The 15,913-nt window shown below is 44.5% G+C and overlaps 1 protein-coding gene across 4 annotated transcripts in view; it reads right to left on the bottom strand.

The window, feature by feature from the left end:
* The window catches only part of NTRK3 (neurotrophic receptor tyrosine kinase 3), a 416,191-nt gene that overhangs the window by 211,065 nt on the left and 189,213 nt on the right, over window positions 1-15,913 (bottom strand). For all 4 annotated transcript variants that reach the window (XM_060282684.1, XM_035131834.2, XM_035131835.2 and 1 more), the window contains exons 9-11: window positions 15,852-15,875; window positions 14,568-14,635; window positions 12,063-12,165 (exon numbers count right to left, since the gene is read on the bottom strand). In XM_060282684.1, the coding sequence (XP_060138667.1) occupies window positions 12,063-12,165; window positions 14,568-14,635; window positions 15,852-15,875 (195 nt within the window). The remainder of the gene's footprint in view (window positions 1-12,062; window positions 12,166-14,567; window positions 14,636-15,851; window positions 15,876-15,913) is intronic.

The following is a 15,913-nucleotide window of genomic DNA, read 5'->3' as shown; positions in this document are numbered from 1 at the left end:
CAAGGAAGAAATTGCCCTGAATGGTCCATTTGCAAACCATGCAAGGCCCATCAAGAAACCACTACATACGTCACCGTTCAATCGGTTAGCGAGGCTCGACGCTGCTGCCCTTCTCATCCCTGTCTCCTCCTTCCCAGCGTGCTTCCTGCGCTACAGTTTTTAATCAACGGTGAATTCGCAATGGAAACTGTTCTTGAAACTGAGTGCTGTACCCAAGCAATAAACAGGAGCCTGGGAGGTAAAAGAATATAGCTCGATGCACAAGAGGAGATGGTGATAACTTGAGTGTTTGGAACGTGTAGGAGCTCCAGAAGTTAATTAGATATGATCCTGGGCAAAAGGGCAAGTGATGAGAAAGTTTGAAAGTTAAAATATCCTGCTCAGTAGCTAGTAAAGCAGGGCTGAAAACCATTTTTTCAGCCCAAGGGCCACATTTCCTCATCTGCCACCTTCTGAGGGCCACTTGCCAGTGGCAGACTGGGCCAGAGGCAGAAGTGGGTGGATTCATAATGATCCACAACAGTGACCTAGACCCAGAGTAAGGGCCACAGAGGTCTGAGACAAGGGGCAGAGTCATTTTTTCCCACACTGCTTCCAGAAGAAGATGGACACATCACTTTTCAGGACAGAGAACATGGCATTTCCAAGGGCTGGCTGGAAAAGCACCTAATCCTTTGTTTTCTAGTTAAGGATGCACAGTGCAATATATCTCCTTTGAAGTGTGCCAGCGGAGCTCGGGACGCATCCACAGGGAAGACCAGAATAGCATTTTGGTTCCACAGTGGCCTGCCTTTCGAGAAGCAAGACTCATTCAAGCAGCTCACAGAGACTAGCTTTTCACGATTCACTCCCAATAAGAAAGAGAAGGGGAAATGGAAAACGACATCCCATCTGAAATCAGCTCGGCAAATTCTGCCCCAGATCTCTCTCTCTCTCTCTCTCTCTCTCTCTCTCCAGCTTCAGCTGAAAGAAAGTGTCTATAGAGCAGCCAACCCTATCCTTTCACACACACCCCAATCTGTCCCCACTTGGCCCAAGCCACTTGCGGAGCTGGGAAATGTGTGTGGTTGCTATATTTGGAATGTGTTCCATAGATAGGTAAAGAACGTTTGTCTCCAGGGAAGTCAAATCAGGGAAGTTTTAATGATTTCCTGTCATTGGAAAACTGTTAATTATCCTTAACTACGACAACAGCTTGAAGGGTTGGCGTTATTGGCAGCAAGGGAAGAGGTGCTGCTTCTTCAATTTAGACAAACAAAAAATGCATAGGTACTGGCATTCAGACATCTTTCCACAACTGCTTTAATTGGAAGTGATTGACTCGAAAGGCCCAAGGTGTGGCTGCTGCTCCTGTTATTTGCTAAATTTCTATACCGCACTTCATCCGAGGATCACAGGGTGCTTTGTAATATAAAAACACAAAAACACATAACAAACAAAAACTATATACACATACAGTTATAAGTCCATAGATTGTTGAATTAGCCAAAGGCCTGTGAGAAAAGGAACTTTTTTGCCCTGCACCTAAACATAAATAACAAAGGCGCCAGCTGAGCCTCCCTGGGGAGAGTGGTTAGAGCCACCTTCCATATGACCCTCCCTGGACCCCGAGTTCATCTTCTGAGGCCCTCTTCCGTGTGCCGCCTATTTGAGAGGTCTGGAGGGCGGCAACATGAGAAAGGGCCTTCTCTGCAGTGTCTCCCCATCTGTGGAATGCTCTCCCCAGGGAAGTTCGCCTGGCATCTTCATTACACACCTTTAGGCGCAGCTGTAAAGCTGAAGTGACCGTGTTAGTGGTTCTTGCTGCAGAATAGAGGCAGCCAACATGGTGTCCTCCTGATGTTTTGGACTAGAGTTCCCATCATTCCTGGCTATTAGCCAAGCTTGCTGAGGCTGATGGGAGTTGTAGTTCATAACATCCACTCCATTGGCTACCCCTGCTGAATGTTTGCTCTAAAAGAAATGGGAGAGACATAGCAGGGGGAGGGAGAGAATAATAATAATAAAAAAGCATACATAAAAACTAGTGACACACCTAAGATGGAACTGAAAAGGGCAGAAGAATAGGGGAGAAAATGTCAGGGAGAGGGCACTTATTTTTTTTTTCTTTACCAAGGGAATATCAAGGCTTTGATGAGTGAGGAGTGCAGCAGTGTTGGATTTTGAGAGGGCTAAAGCTGAAATGCTGGCACAAAGAGAAAAGCAGGACACCAAATACCCATGTGACTTGGAGGCTTCCAAATTTGCTGCGAGCAACGCAGGCCTTCTCAGCTCCTTCACCCTGACTCAGCCTTACCCTCCCCTTCCTGCAGGCTCCAACAACAGCTGCAAAAGTTTGAAGCTTTGCATGACTCTAGAAACATTCTGCCAGGTCACCAGCCTCCTGCTGCTCCTCATTAACCCAATGGCACCACGGCCTTGCCGCTTCCAACATCCTGTGAACATCATACCAGGCAAAGAGGCAGAAATCTGCAAAGGGCAGATATCAGACTCTCAGGATGGAGATTCAGTTGGGCTTTTGTAAACCAGCAAGTTTATTTCCACTCATTTCCTATGTTAGTGCATTGCATCCCAGGCTGGCCACAAACAACTTTTAGGAGTCACTTGTGTGTACTTAGAGCACTCGCTGGGGGAAGGAGAGGAATAAGCCAGACATGGACACTAAAAGATTTTGGCTGGAAAGAAGGAGAAACGCCAGGATACATTTCTGCTGGGGGAAAGGACAGCGGTGTCACTTTTATAGATCTTTCCAACACTAATTAGGCAATCAAGGTCAAGCCGTTGCCTGATGCACATTGACAATAGAGTTCCCAGCTCACTTGTGAACCTCGATCATGGAGGTTCCTGTGAGAGTCTGAGCCCAGAAGTTCTCTCCAAGACAAACTTCCTGGAAGGTATGCAGCTAAACTCATTTGATGAGAAAACTACAGGCATTTTTCAAGTTGGATCCAATCACATGTGTCTGGGTCAGCCTCTGCCTAAAATCAGACTTGGCTGTGGCCAGGCAGAAGACTGTGCCAGCACATACTGGGGTCAAGAAGAGCTAGGGTGTTCATTAGTGTGCTCAGAGATTTTGCCACCCAAGAAGACACCCCAACTGGGGAGTCCTAAGAGTTAGGGAACCTGATGTCCACCTTCTGTTCACCATTTCCTCCAAGTCCCCAAGAGCAAAGACGGTGAAAAGTCTGAGCTGATTCTGGAGCTCCCTGGTGGCAGGAGGGGGCTCTGGGGTGGGGGGGAGGGGGGACAAATCCAACTATAAAATGGACCACCTTTGACTGTCTACCTTCATGGGACTCTCTCGTGGCAGGAGGGGGCCTGTGGAGGGGGGTTTGGAAAAAGGTGGATAATTCTTTTTCTTTTTTCTTTTTTTGGGGGGGTTTGGTGGGTTTTTTCTTTTTTTCTTTCTCTCTTTTTTAGCCTTTTTTAGTTTAAAAGTATATTTGGATAAATAGTTGGGTGGATACGCTCCTCCTTTCTTCCTTGTTATTCTGGAGCTCTCTGGTGGCAGGAGGGGGCTCTGGGGTGGGGGAGAGGGGGGAGGGGATAAATCCAACTATAAAATGGACCACCTTTGACTGTCTACCTTCATGGGACTTTCTCGTGGCAGGAGGGGGCCTGTGGAGGGGGGATTGGAAAAAGGTGGATATTATGTTATGTATGTTTTGTTCTTAATGTGTAAAATCAATAAAAATTATATATTTTTTGAAAAAAGTCTGAGCTGATGCCCAGTCCAGAGGGCACTGTAAATATCTGGAGGCGTGAAGCCTTGGGGGAAGGAAGCAAGAATTTGTGCATACTCCAGATCAGGGGTCTCAAGGAAAAGGTGGACAGCACAAAACTCCTGAGTTGTTGCATGGCTGTTGCTAGTGCAACAATTTCTCCTCTCCAGTTCCTTGCACTCTAGAAAGCCTTGCCACAGACCTGTTCCTTAATCTGTTGGACAGTTCCTCCAACTCACCAAAGATGACACAGCATTGGCCAGGTAAGGTAGGAACAGGACACACAGCCACCAGCAAGTCCCAGTTGCAGTGAGAGAAAGTACTTGCAGTTCGCAAATGGTTATCACATCCATCCTAAAGTCTGTAGCTCATATAACTCAAGGGTTGGAGTATATTATGAGGAAAGGTTACAAAATTTGGGGAGGGGTTAGTTTAGAGCACTGTTTCCCAAACTTGGATCTCCAGCTGTTTTTTGACTACAGTTCCCATCATCCCTGACCACTGGTCTTGCTAGCTAGGGATGGTGGGAGTTGTAGTCCAAAAACAGCTGCAGACCCCAGTTTGGGAAACCCTGGTTTAGGGAAAACTTGAGTAAGGGAAACATGTCACAGTTGTACAAAATTATGCACAGGGTTTAGATAGGAAGAATTTCTACCCTACTGTAACTCAGAGCCATCCGATTAAGCTGAACACTGGGGAATTCAGGACAAAAGAAAGTTTTTCTTACCACAGTGCACAGTTAAAACTGCAAAACTGTTAAATTCATTCCCATGAGATCCGGCGTATGGCTACCTACTTGGATGGCTCTAAAAGCGGATTAGACAAATTCATGGAGGATAAAGCTATCAGTTGCTGCTAACCACAATGGCTATGTTCTGCCTTCCCTGTCTCGAGGCAGCATGACTCTGTATACTAGCTGCTAGGAATCACAAGAGGGGAGAGTGCTGTTAAGCTCATGTCCTGCTTGTGATCTTCCAATAGGCATTGTAAGTACAGGGTCAGGACTCAGTGTGCTTTCAGACATGGGGAAGATTGTGTTAGCTTTCCTGATCATAATGCTAGCACCTCTATGGCATTTTCTAATGTTCTTTTCACACTGCAGCACTTGTTGTGTTACATAAACGTTGACCAATGTACTGGCACATAATGCAAAATTTTGTTCACACCAAATTTTGTTGTGCATGGTATGACACAACAACCAATGTCATTGGACAACATCACTATTCCCTCACCCTTTACCGCCACATATGTGCTTATGTTCCCCCAGGATTCCCCTATGAAAGCAATAGGAAGGAATAATATTATGCCATATACCACCCTTTAAGTCCACAATTTTCTAGGTCAAGGGGGCTGCAAGCTAGGGCCGGCTCTAAGGCAAGTCTGGGTGGCGCAATGTGCCAGGGGGGCGCTGTGCTGCTGTGCCTGAGGCAGCTGTGCTGTGCACTGCGCCCGCCAGACAGCCGTGCTGCGAAACGGGACGGGAGGGGCGCCGGAGGGATCTTCGTACCACGGCGCCAGGGTGCCAGGTACGCTTAAGACGGCCCTGCTGCAAGCTGATTTCTTTCTTTTCTAAAGGTAAAGGTAAAGGGACCCCTGACCATTAGGTCCAGTCGTGACCGACTCTGGGGTTGCGCGCTCATCTCGCATTATTGGCCGAGGGAGCCGGCATATAGCTTCCAGGTCATGTGGCCAGCATGACAAAGCCGCTTCTGGCAAACCAGAGCAGCACATGGAAACGCCGTTTACCTTCCCGCTGTAGCGGTTCCTATTTATCTACTTGCATTTTGACGTGCTTTCGAACTGCTAGGTTGGCAGGAGCTGGGACCAAGCAACGGGGATTCGAACCACCGACCTTCTGATCAGCAAGCCCTAGGCTCAGTGGTTTAACCACAGCGCCACCTGGGTCCCTGGATTCTTTCTTTTCTAGAATCAACTAAAACAAAAATGAGCACTTAACATGTGGAATTTTCCATCAGTTTTCTCAAATATAATGTGGAAATTAACAGGGGACCATTGGGCCTTTAGCCTGGCTGGATCCAGCAGTGAAACTGTGTCCAAGTTTTGTGAAAAGACTAGGGGGTGACTTGTTGGGAGAGCCTTTGGGTCCTGCTATGCAATCTTTTTGCTATAGGGGTGCAATTATGAGAGGTTGCACAGACATTCTGCTTGGTTATTGCTTTTTTATGACCCAAGATTCGGTTTTCTTTAATGGGTGGCAGGCTACCTGCAGAAAAGGAACCAGGCAGCTTTTACGATGCTGAAATCAAAATAGATATCTCTTCAATTTGGCAAGAGATAAAGCACTTGTGGCTACGAGTCCCTCTGAAACCACTTCTCAGGTTCAAAGGCAGGTGAAAATAAGGAATGTTGAGCAAAGGGAACGGATCCAGAGGCTTTTAAAACCCAATAAAACAACGGCAATACAAACACAGAAAGGTCAAAACCCTGACAAGTTCAGAATGCCCGAAAGCTCAGATGACTTTAGGGAAGAAGAAAAAACTTTTGCACTCGACACAGCACAAAAGCAAATCCAGGTAAGAGCCGGCAGCAGCGATGCAAGCGAGAACTCACATTTTGAATTGAGGATCAAGGATGGAACTATGTGTTATATGAGCAAAACATATGCATATTGAATGCAATTCAGATATCAAGTTTGGAGAGCTGTCGCTGTCTCTCTCAAGCTCTCTCCTCTCTCACACACATTCACATACACTATGGAGGAATATTAATCAGGAATGAGTTCTCTGACAGCTACAGTAAGTGACTGGCCTATCCACTTTGAATTTTGCGATGCTGTTCTCCAACCAAATGTTTTGAACAAAGATGCATATGTTGGAGAAATGTGTGAATTAGGACACACATATTAATGACAGCAATGTGCAGAAATGCATCATGTTAAGAAAAGTCGCTTTGCAAAAAAAAAAAATATGTAGGTTAGACAACGTTGCACACAAAAATGTTATATTAGATGCAATTTGCTCCAGGTCATTGAGGAATTTTCACGGTGATGCTTTTCTGAAAAAATATTGCAAACTGGTTTAAAAATGTGGAGATCTTAACTGAAGTTTGGAGAAATTGACAAATTTGTCCATCCCTGTTCATCAGGCACTCTATACCTGAAGGAGCGTCTCCACCCCCATCGTTCTGCCCGGACACTGAGACACAGTGCCGAGGGCCTTCTGGCAGTTCCCTCGTTGCGAGAAGCCAAGTTGCAGGGAACCAGACAGAGGGCCTTCTCGGTAGTGGCGCCCGCCCTGTGGAACGCCCTCCCATCAGATGTCAAAGAGAAAAACAGCTACGAGATTTTTAGAAGACATCTGAAGGCAGCCCTGTTTAGGGAGGCTTTTAATCTTTAATTGGTTATTTTATTCTTCTGTTGGAAGCTGCCCAGAGTGGCTGGGGAGGTCCGGCCAGATGGGCGGGGTATAGGTAATAAATTATTATTATTATTATTATTATTATTATTATTATTATTATTATTATTGAGACACACACACACCAAACCCAGTCTAGTGAGCTATCTGGGATTTGGCATACATCAGAGCAGTGTTTCCCAACCAGTGTGCCTCCAGATGTTTTGGGACTACAACTCCCATCATCCCTAGCTAGCAAGACCAGTGGTCAGGAATGATGGGAGTTGTAGTCCCAAAACATCTGGAGGCACACTGGTTGGGAAACACTGCATCAGAGAACAGAAAGAAATAGGTTTGTCTGCAGCATGGCCCCCTGCAATTGGTCAGTGATCTGATGTCTCTGGAATGGCTGGACCTAGTATATGTATTCTATCATTGCCTGGTTAACAGTGACAGACTTTCTGCTTATTCTGAATCAGAATCTTGCATTCTAGAGTCCAACACAAGCTACTTGGGGGGGGGGCAAACACCCACTGCAAACCCAGATGTGATAACAGATATCCACAGCTCCAGCTTGGCTCTGTCAGACCTCTTCTGCATGTCTCCAAGATGACATTGCAAGAGTTGGTCTGCTTTTTAAATATATATTTTTTTAAGAATGCTGGCATTGTTAGACTATCAGCTCAGAGGACAGTTACCATATGTTTATGGGGGGAAGCATTAAGGACCCCTAGTCATAATCAGATAGGCAACCACTTTGCTTTAAGTGCCTATTAACTGATTCTAAATTACACCAGAACGGCACTGCAAGTACTTTTGACATCCACATTCATATAGCTGCTCTGATCGGTGCTATTAGAAACGAATACCAAATGAGCCAATGATAATGTAATTCCTAAAACATCACAGAATGTGTTGCAGGCAATCATTGATTAGACTTCCTCTTTTTCCATGGTTTTCTCCTCCCCACATCTCCTTTCATCTCATAAGCTTAAGGTTTCTAAGGCCTCGGAATGAGAGGGTTTTCATTCAGATCAAACTGATTGACAACCTTTAAAAATGAATTAAAAAGTCATTATTTAAAGCTGTATCAATGTCCGTTTATACTCAAGTAGACCCCCTGAAATTAATTGATGTAAGTACTATCCATTGTTTTCAATGGGTTTTCTCTGAGTAGAACTACCATTAGTCACAGGCCTAAACTATTCATGAACTTCCAGATATATCTGAACCCTTTATGTCCTACTTTTCCAGTACGTTGGGCAGCTATGTTGCTAACAACTAAATTTCAAAATAATACAAAAAGACTGTAACTATCCACCATAAAACTATACAACCTAAAACCTAAGTGCATGGCTCACAAGAATTAAGCAGAAGATCAATGTCATTTATTATCAGTCACAGGAGAACGGGTGAGTTTTAATGGACAGAGCAGTCACAGCAGCAGGAGAACACATTTGGGGAATGATTTCACAAACCAGGGGCCAATACAGAGAAGGCTTTGTCTCTGCTAACTTCTAACCAAATGTCTGAAGGGCCTCATACAGAGGAAGGCTACTCCATAGACACCTCAACCCAAGAATTAGAATTGTTGGTTAAAACTAAAGCTGAGTTGAAATCCCACCCTGCCCCCCAAGTAGCCACTCAGTTCAGAGGGGGTGTACTAGAGCAGTCATTCCATTTATTCTTCAGGTGGCAGGAAGAAATTTTTGTAATATCCAGGGACCAGAGATTACTGAGATAAGCAACAGGAGCAGTAACTGCTCTTTTTCTTTTTTCTTTTTAGGGGAAAGACAATAGTAGAGCATGTTTTGCAAATGGAACATCACAGTTTCTTAGATTTCCAAATGTGGCCCCAGCCACGAAAGATTGGAGACCCCCCCCCAAATTTAAATATTAGGAATATGTGTTCATTATGGCTTACTAGTCCAATGCAGGAATCACAGCTAAAGTATTCCTGGCGGGTGGTCACCTGATCGCTGTTTAAAAACCTCAAATGAAGGAGAGTCTACCACCTTCTGAGGGAGTCCGTTCTACTGTCGAACAGCTCTTACTGTCAGAAAGGTATAGTCAGAATCTTTTTTCTTGTCATTTGAATCCATTGGTTTGGGTCCGACCCTCTGAAGTAGCAGAAAACAAGGTGGTTCCATCTTAGCTCAGGTGGTAGAGCATGAGACTCTTAATCTTGGGGTCATGGATTCAAGCCCCACACTGGGGGGGAAATAAAATAAAATCCTGCATTGCAGGGGGTTGAACTAGAGAAGGCATGGCCAAACTTGGCCCTCCAGCTGTTTTGGGACTACAACTCCCATCATCCCTAGCTAACAGGACCAATGGTCAGGGATGATGGGAATCGTAGTCCCAAAGCAGCTGGTGGACCAAGTTTGGCCACTCCTGGACTAGAGGAATCTTGTGGCTCCTTCCAACTCTACAGTTCTAAGATTCTAAGATGTGACAGTCATTCAGATGTTTGCAGATGGCTATCATGTCACCTCTCAGCCAGTCTTCCCTTCTCTAGGTGAGAGTGGGATACTGGACCAGCTGAAGTTTTCAAACATTTTCAAACCCTGCCTCAAGTATAATGCTCCACAGTGGCCATCACTTGGCCTGCCGAGGAAGGAAGCCTTTTTATTTGCCTGACCCAGCATGGCAAATTGAAATGTGCGCTGTTAAGCCAACAAATGATTCAGATGGGCATTAACTCAGTGCTAATGAACAGGGAATGGTGCGCAATTAAACCAACTGTGCATGCAACAACAATTTGGGAATTTGTGGGCTCTGTATCCAATTTAAATGCCTCCCAATTACTTTCCGTGGCTAAGTGTCCCAAAGATGCTGTGGCCTGGATAAATGCCCCCAGAAAATAAATAGGAAACTTTCAGTCATTCCTTGTGAGCTTATGCTGAGCTCCCGACTAGATAAATCAGGGAAGGGGGAAAGGAGCTCTCCAAGGGTTGAGGCACATTCATGTACTGCGGATTCTGCTTAACAACCTTACCGATAAAAAGCCTCTAAAAAAGAAAGAAAGAATTAACTCTGCAGAGGGACATTTATGGCTATGATTTACGAGAGAAGTAATGGAAAGTACAACTTGGTACAAGAGCTTATCAAAGGAAGAACGGTTATTCCTTGTTAAAAGACCCAACACCAGCTGAAAACTGCACACACGTCCAAGGAGGATCATGCAATACACTGGCCAATCACAACTTGTGGACAGCTTCAGAGAGAATTTTTTCAGCTTGCATATTTATCACACCATGGTATTAAGATGAACTTTTTAATGCTTCATTTTGCCGCTCATTTTAAACTGTCTGTTCTAAATTTGCTCTCGTTAGCCAGTTGAACTGAACACGTGTGTGGGGTGGCTTTTCAAACATCTCAGCCGCTGCTTTAAATTATGATTGCATTTTACTGCCATTAATGTTTCCTGTTTGTTTTTCCTGTAAGCCACCTTCAGGGAGCTTTGTTGCAAAAGGCAGCTTAGGAACCTTCCATCATACAATCAAAGCACTGTGGAGTTGGGTGGAAGCTCAATGGTCATCAACTGCAACCCCCTGCAATGCAGGAATCACAGCTAAACTTTGAACGGAAAAAAGTAAAATTACCCTGGCCCTTGATAGATACTTGTGGTAATAGCTACAGAGTGTGGAGTGGTGGATACAGAGCTCCAACTGGGTGAATTTGGAATATAAATGAGTTTCCCGCCCCGTCCTGCACCTCCCATTTAAAAACTCTCAACCCAGTGGGTGCTAGTCCATTTGGGTCACAACCCCATCATCATCATCATCATCATCAACAACAACAACAATTTATTATTTGTACCCACCCATCCGGCTGGGTTTCCCCAGCCACTCTGGGTGGTTTCCAACAAAGATTAAAATACATTAAAATGTCACACATTAGAAACTTCCCTAAACAGTCTGCTCTCAGTCATCACCCACCCACCTTCCTGCCTTCCTGCTTACAAGCAGTCCAGTGGGTGGCACTGGCGTTCAGCTTTCTCTCCCTCCATATCCTTCCTCCTCCTTAGTGGTAGGTTTAGTTCCAGGCAAGAGGACTAACCTTTTAAGACTCTTCACACTTCCAGGAAGAAGGCAGGGCCTAGAAAGGGCTGTCTGGTCTAAGTAGGATAAAAAGCATCAATTGTGCTCCAGACCTCATGACAGCAAATGGGGAAGGGCTGTAGCCCAGTGGTAGAGCATCTGCTCTGCATGCAGAAGGTCCCAGGTTCAATCCCCAACATCTCCAGGTAGGGCTGGGAAATGTTCCCTGCCTGAAACCCTGGAGAGCTGCTGACAGTCATTGTAGAATGATAGTATAGGACTGAGCAAGATGGACCAGTGGTCTAACATGGGGTAAGACAGTTTCCTATGTTCCCATGTCTACTTAGGATTACCCATGGTCCAGCAACTTCACCCAACTCTGCCTGCAGCCTCAATAAGCACCAGAAGATCCAGTGGAAAAGAAATCAGCTTTGTGTAAATTAGGTACAGCCCCTGATCTTAGAGAAGGGTCAGAGAGCCTGGGAGTCCAGTCCACGATTCAACCTTGAACCCAGTGACATTCTTCATCATATTTACAATCAATCCCTCTTTCCTGCCCTATAGCTTTAGGCTTCAATAAGAGAATTGCTCAACGTTTTACTTTGTCAGTGGAACAAACACTGTTTGCTACCAAGCAATCTTAAAAGCTGAAGTCCACCAAAGACCACATTACAAACCAATTAATTAATAGCAGTGACCACCACTGCACACAAGTCATTCATCTTTTTCTGGGGGCTCTCATGAAATGAGAGATCCCCGATTTCGCGCTACTTAGCGTTACAAAAGCCTGTTTCCAACAGGCAATCACATTTCCAGCATGAACATACTTGTAAACCAAGAACCAGTGTCAGAAAGTTGGCATGAATATAATTCTCCCCACCTTGTCCCATCCAACAGCCCTCCCAGGATATAACTCATTGGTGGATGAAGAAATTGATCTGTACCTTTCATTCCGAACTTTGATCGCCGACCATACTTGTTGATCATAATAAAGAGGACCACCAGGAGGACACAGGCAAAGGCCGCAAGCCCAACAGCTATGGACACCTGAAAAGGACACCCTGGACATTAGAGGCCATGTTGCACTTATCAAAGCAATTTGCACTCAGATTTACAATCTAACATTGTGCCCATGTGTGTGCATTATTTAAAACAATGGATGAATTTACAGAAAACAAAGAAGAGAGAGCAAAGAGGTAAAAGAGAAAGGAGATAAATAGAGTCATATCTCAGGGGTAGAACACCTGCATCTCTAGGAAAAGATGAGAGAGACCCCTGTCTGAAATCTTGGACAGCCATTACCTGTCAGTACAGACAGTACTGCTGTAGATGTACCAACAGCCTGACTCCCACGGAGATGGCAGATTTAGGGCATCAGAAAATGTTTTATGTGGAATTAAATCATATACCCATCTAGCTCAGCATTATTTTTGAACACCAGTTGCTTGGGATCACAAGTGGAGAGGGAGATCACAGTTGCCCTCTGGTCCTGTTTGCAGGCTTCCCATAGGGATCTGGTTAGCCATTATGAGAGCTGGAACCTGTACTAAGGTGAGCATTACGTTCTTATGACAAGGAGCAAGGATTTGGGTGCAAGTTCCAGTCAAACATCCACTTGGAGGGAGACCCAGTTTTCTGCCACATAGTGTGGGGAACGTCCCAGAAACAATATTCAAAGACAGCAACATGAAATACTCATCAAGGGCAGAAACAGCAACCACGTCTCCATGAAAACACTGGAGGAGGGATCCTCAGATGAAGCCAGAGAAAAGGAGGGGGGGAGATGAAGAGAGCAGCAGGATTGGCTCAAAACAGAATGCTTTGTTGGAGGCAAGAGGAGGCAGCCGCTCCCTTCTGCACATATTGACAGAATATTTATTCCTGGCTTTTCAGTACACAGACAGCATTCTCTCTGGGGTTCTTCCTTCTGCATTTGGGAAAATATTCATTCTGCTTTGTGAAACTTGCTTTGCTTGTTTATATATAAAAAGCAGCAACCAGCAACCATTTCCTTTAAAAAATGAATTACACATCACATAAAATAGAGGTTTTGTTCCTTGCAGACTAGTGCCTTACCCAATCTTGGATTAACGTCGTGTTTTTATTCATACATGTGGTGGTTGCTGTTGTATGTGCATATTTCTATGTGTTTGCTTTTATCATATCTGCCTAGTTGTTTTCTGCATTTCTTTCTGACTGCAGACAGCAAGATGGGAAGTCGTGTTCATGTGTAAGAGCACAAGAAGAGCCTACTGGATCAGGCCAATGGCCCATCTTGTCCAGCATCTTGTTCTCAAGGTGCCCATCCAGAGTCCTGTGGGAAATCCACAAGCAGGACCTGAGCACAAGAGCACTTGCCTCTCCTGGGGTTTCCAGCAGCTTTCCAATGTGTGTTGAGGTGCGTGTTAGGAAGCTCTGCTGCAGAAATGGACCCTGCACACACACAAGCACCCCCTGCCTTTAGGATGACAGAAATAAAGGGTCAGCTTTAGCTTTCTTCCTGACACACAATGGCAACTAATTTTTACTCAGAGTAGACCTACATACCCTCCAACATTTCTTCAATGAAAATAGGGATGGCCTATTCCGTAACAACAACAACAACAACAACAACAATTTCTTCTTCTTCTTCTTCTTCTTCTTCTTCTTCTTCTTCTTCTTCTTCTTCTTCTTCTTCTTCTTCTTCTTCTTCTTCTTCTTCTTCTTCTTCCCTAAAACAGCTCCTTCCTCAGTGCCAGCCATTTTAAACCTTATGGACCTGTGACAGGGCCTTTTCAGTGGTGGTTCCCCAGGTAATTTTAAAGTCTTCTTGTCTGCCCAGGCATTTGGTGACTGTAGAGTACCTTTCGGTGGATGGGTAGATTTTTTTTAAAAAAAAAAACCAACAACAACCTGAAACTGTTTTTAGGATGCTTAAACTGTAGCTTTTGTTTTGTTTTTATTGCAATTGTTATTAGAATATTTTGATTGCTTTAGAATGCCTTTGCTTTGAAATCATAGAATCATAGAGTTGGAAGAGACCACAAGGGCCATCCAGTCCAACCCCCTGCCAAGCAGGAAACACCATCAAAGCATTCCTGACAGATGGCTGTCAAGCCTCTGCTTAAAGACCTCCAAAGAAGGAGACTCCACCACACTCCTTGGTAGCAAATTCCACTGCCGAACAGCTCTTACTGTCAGGAAGTTCTTCCTAATGTTGAGGTGGAATCTTCTTTCTTGTAGTTTGAATCCATTGCTCCGTGTCCGCTTCTCTGGAGCAGCAGAAAACAATCTTTCTCCCTCCTCCATATGACATCCTTTCATATATTTGAACATGGCTATCATATTCAAATGGTGTAATTGTTTTTACTGCCTTGAGCTCCTTGGGGAGGAAGGGTGGGCTATAAATTTGATGAACGAACAAACAAACAGAAATCCACTTCCCCCACCATCTAACCCACACAACTTACCCCAAACGTGTCTTCCTCTGGCTTATGTGTCACAGTGATAAGAGGAGTAGGACTGGGGCTGTACTCAACTGAAACCAAAAGAGAATAGAATAAATGCTTATTTAGTTAGTTAGTTTTGCATTTCATGAAATACTGCAAGCACAACAAACAAGGTTATATATTTTCCATTTTAAAAAAATAAATAAATAAACAGAGACCATAAGCTGAAGCTGCTCTTCATATTTTTTCCCCTCATTCATTCATCTGTTTTATACCCTATCTTTCTCCCATTGCTGGATCCGAGGCGGCTCACAGCATTAATGAAAACAGATATAGCTAAAACATACTGACACACAAACAAATATCTGCATGCATGTAACTCTATCAAAACAGCACTGAAAACACTTTAAACCATTCTAAAGCAAAAAGGAAAAATACAAAAAAAAAAAATCCCCCACAAAAATCAACCCAAAACAGCCACCCGCAGAAGACTCTACCATAACAGCCTAACTGAGACCTATTTTGGGGGGATGTATTCACCTTCCAGGGAAAGGAAAGCAGAGAGCAGGGGGCAACCTAGCCTCCCACAATCCAGGAGCAACCACTGAGAAGGCCCCGTTTCATGTCCTCACCAAATGTGACCGTGATGGTGGTGGGATTGAGAAAAAAAGTTTCCCCAGAAGATCTGGATGATCCTTCAGATACCCTGGACGTATGAGACTTTGTTCGTCATAACCAGCACTCTGAATTGTGTGCCCACCAGCACAATGTATGCAAGGGGAAGCATTCAGTTTGTACAAAGCACTCCCCAGGTTAACACACCTGATGCCATCATTGCTGGTTTTTAGGAGCCGGACTAAGACATCCCTAAGGCCAGGCATCCACAAACTCGGCCCTCCAGATGTTTTGGGACTACAACTCCCATCACTCCTAGCTAACAGGACCAGTGGTCAGGGATGATGGGAGTTGTAGTCCCAAAACATCTGGAGGGCCGAGTTTGGGGATGCCTACCTAAGGCTTTTGGTTGTTAGTTTGGTATAGTGTCTGGCCTATTTTGCATGTTGCTTTTGTTTTACTGTAGTTAGGTAGGATTAATCCTTTCTATGTTGATGGTGGGATTAACACTTCTAGGAATTCTGTTGCAGTACAATTTTTCTATGTATTTGGTTTTTAACTGACTGCCAAGTCTTTTATAGATTTAGAAGTCATTTTGAGGCATCTTTGTGGAAAGTGATGGAAAATGGAATAAACTGTAGCAGCAGTAACAATAATAATTGTTAGTTCAATCAAAGAGAAGAGACTTACATGTGACAATGCCATCGGAAATGCCTGCAAAATGAAAAGAGACAGAAGAAGGAAGTGGCACA

Source organism: Zootoca vivipara, chromosome 14 (genome assembly GCF_963506605.1).
Source record: "Zootoca vivipara chromosome 14, rZooViv1.1, whole genome shotgun sequence".
NCBI classification, from domain to species: domain Eukaryota; kingdom Metazoa; phylum Chordata; class Lepidosauria; order Squamata; family Lacertidae; genus Zootoca; species Zootoca vivipara.
This window is presented reverse-complemented; position numbering and strand designations above follow the sequence as displayed.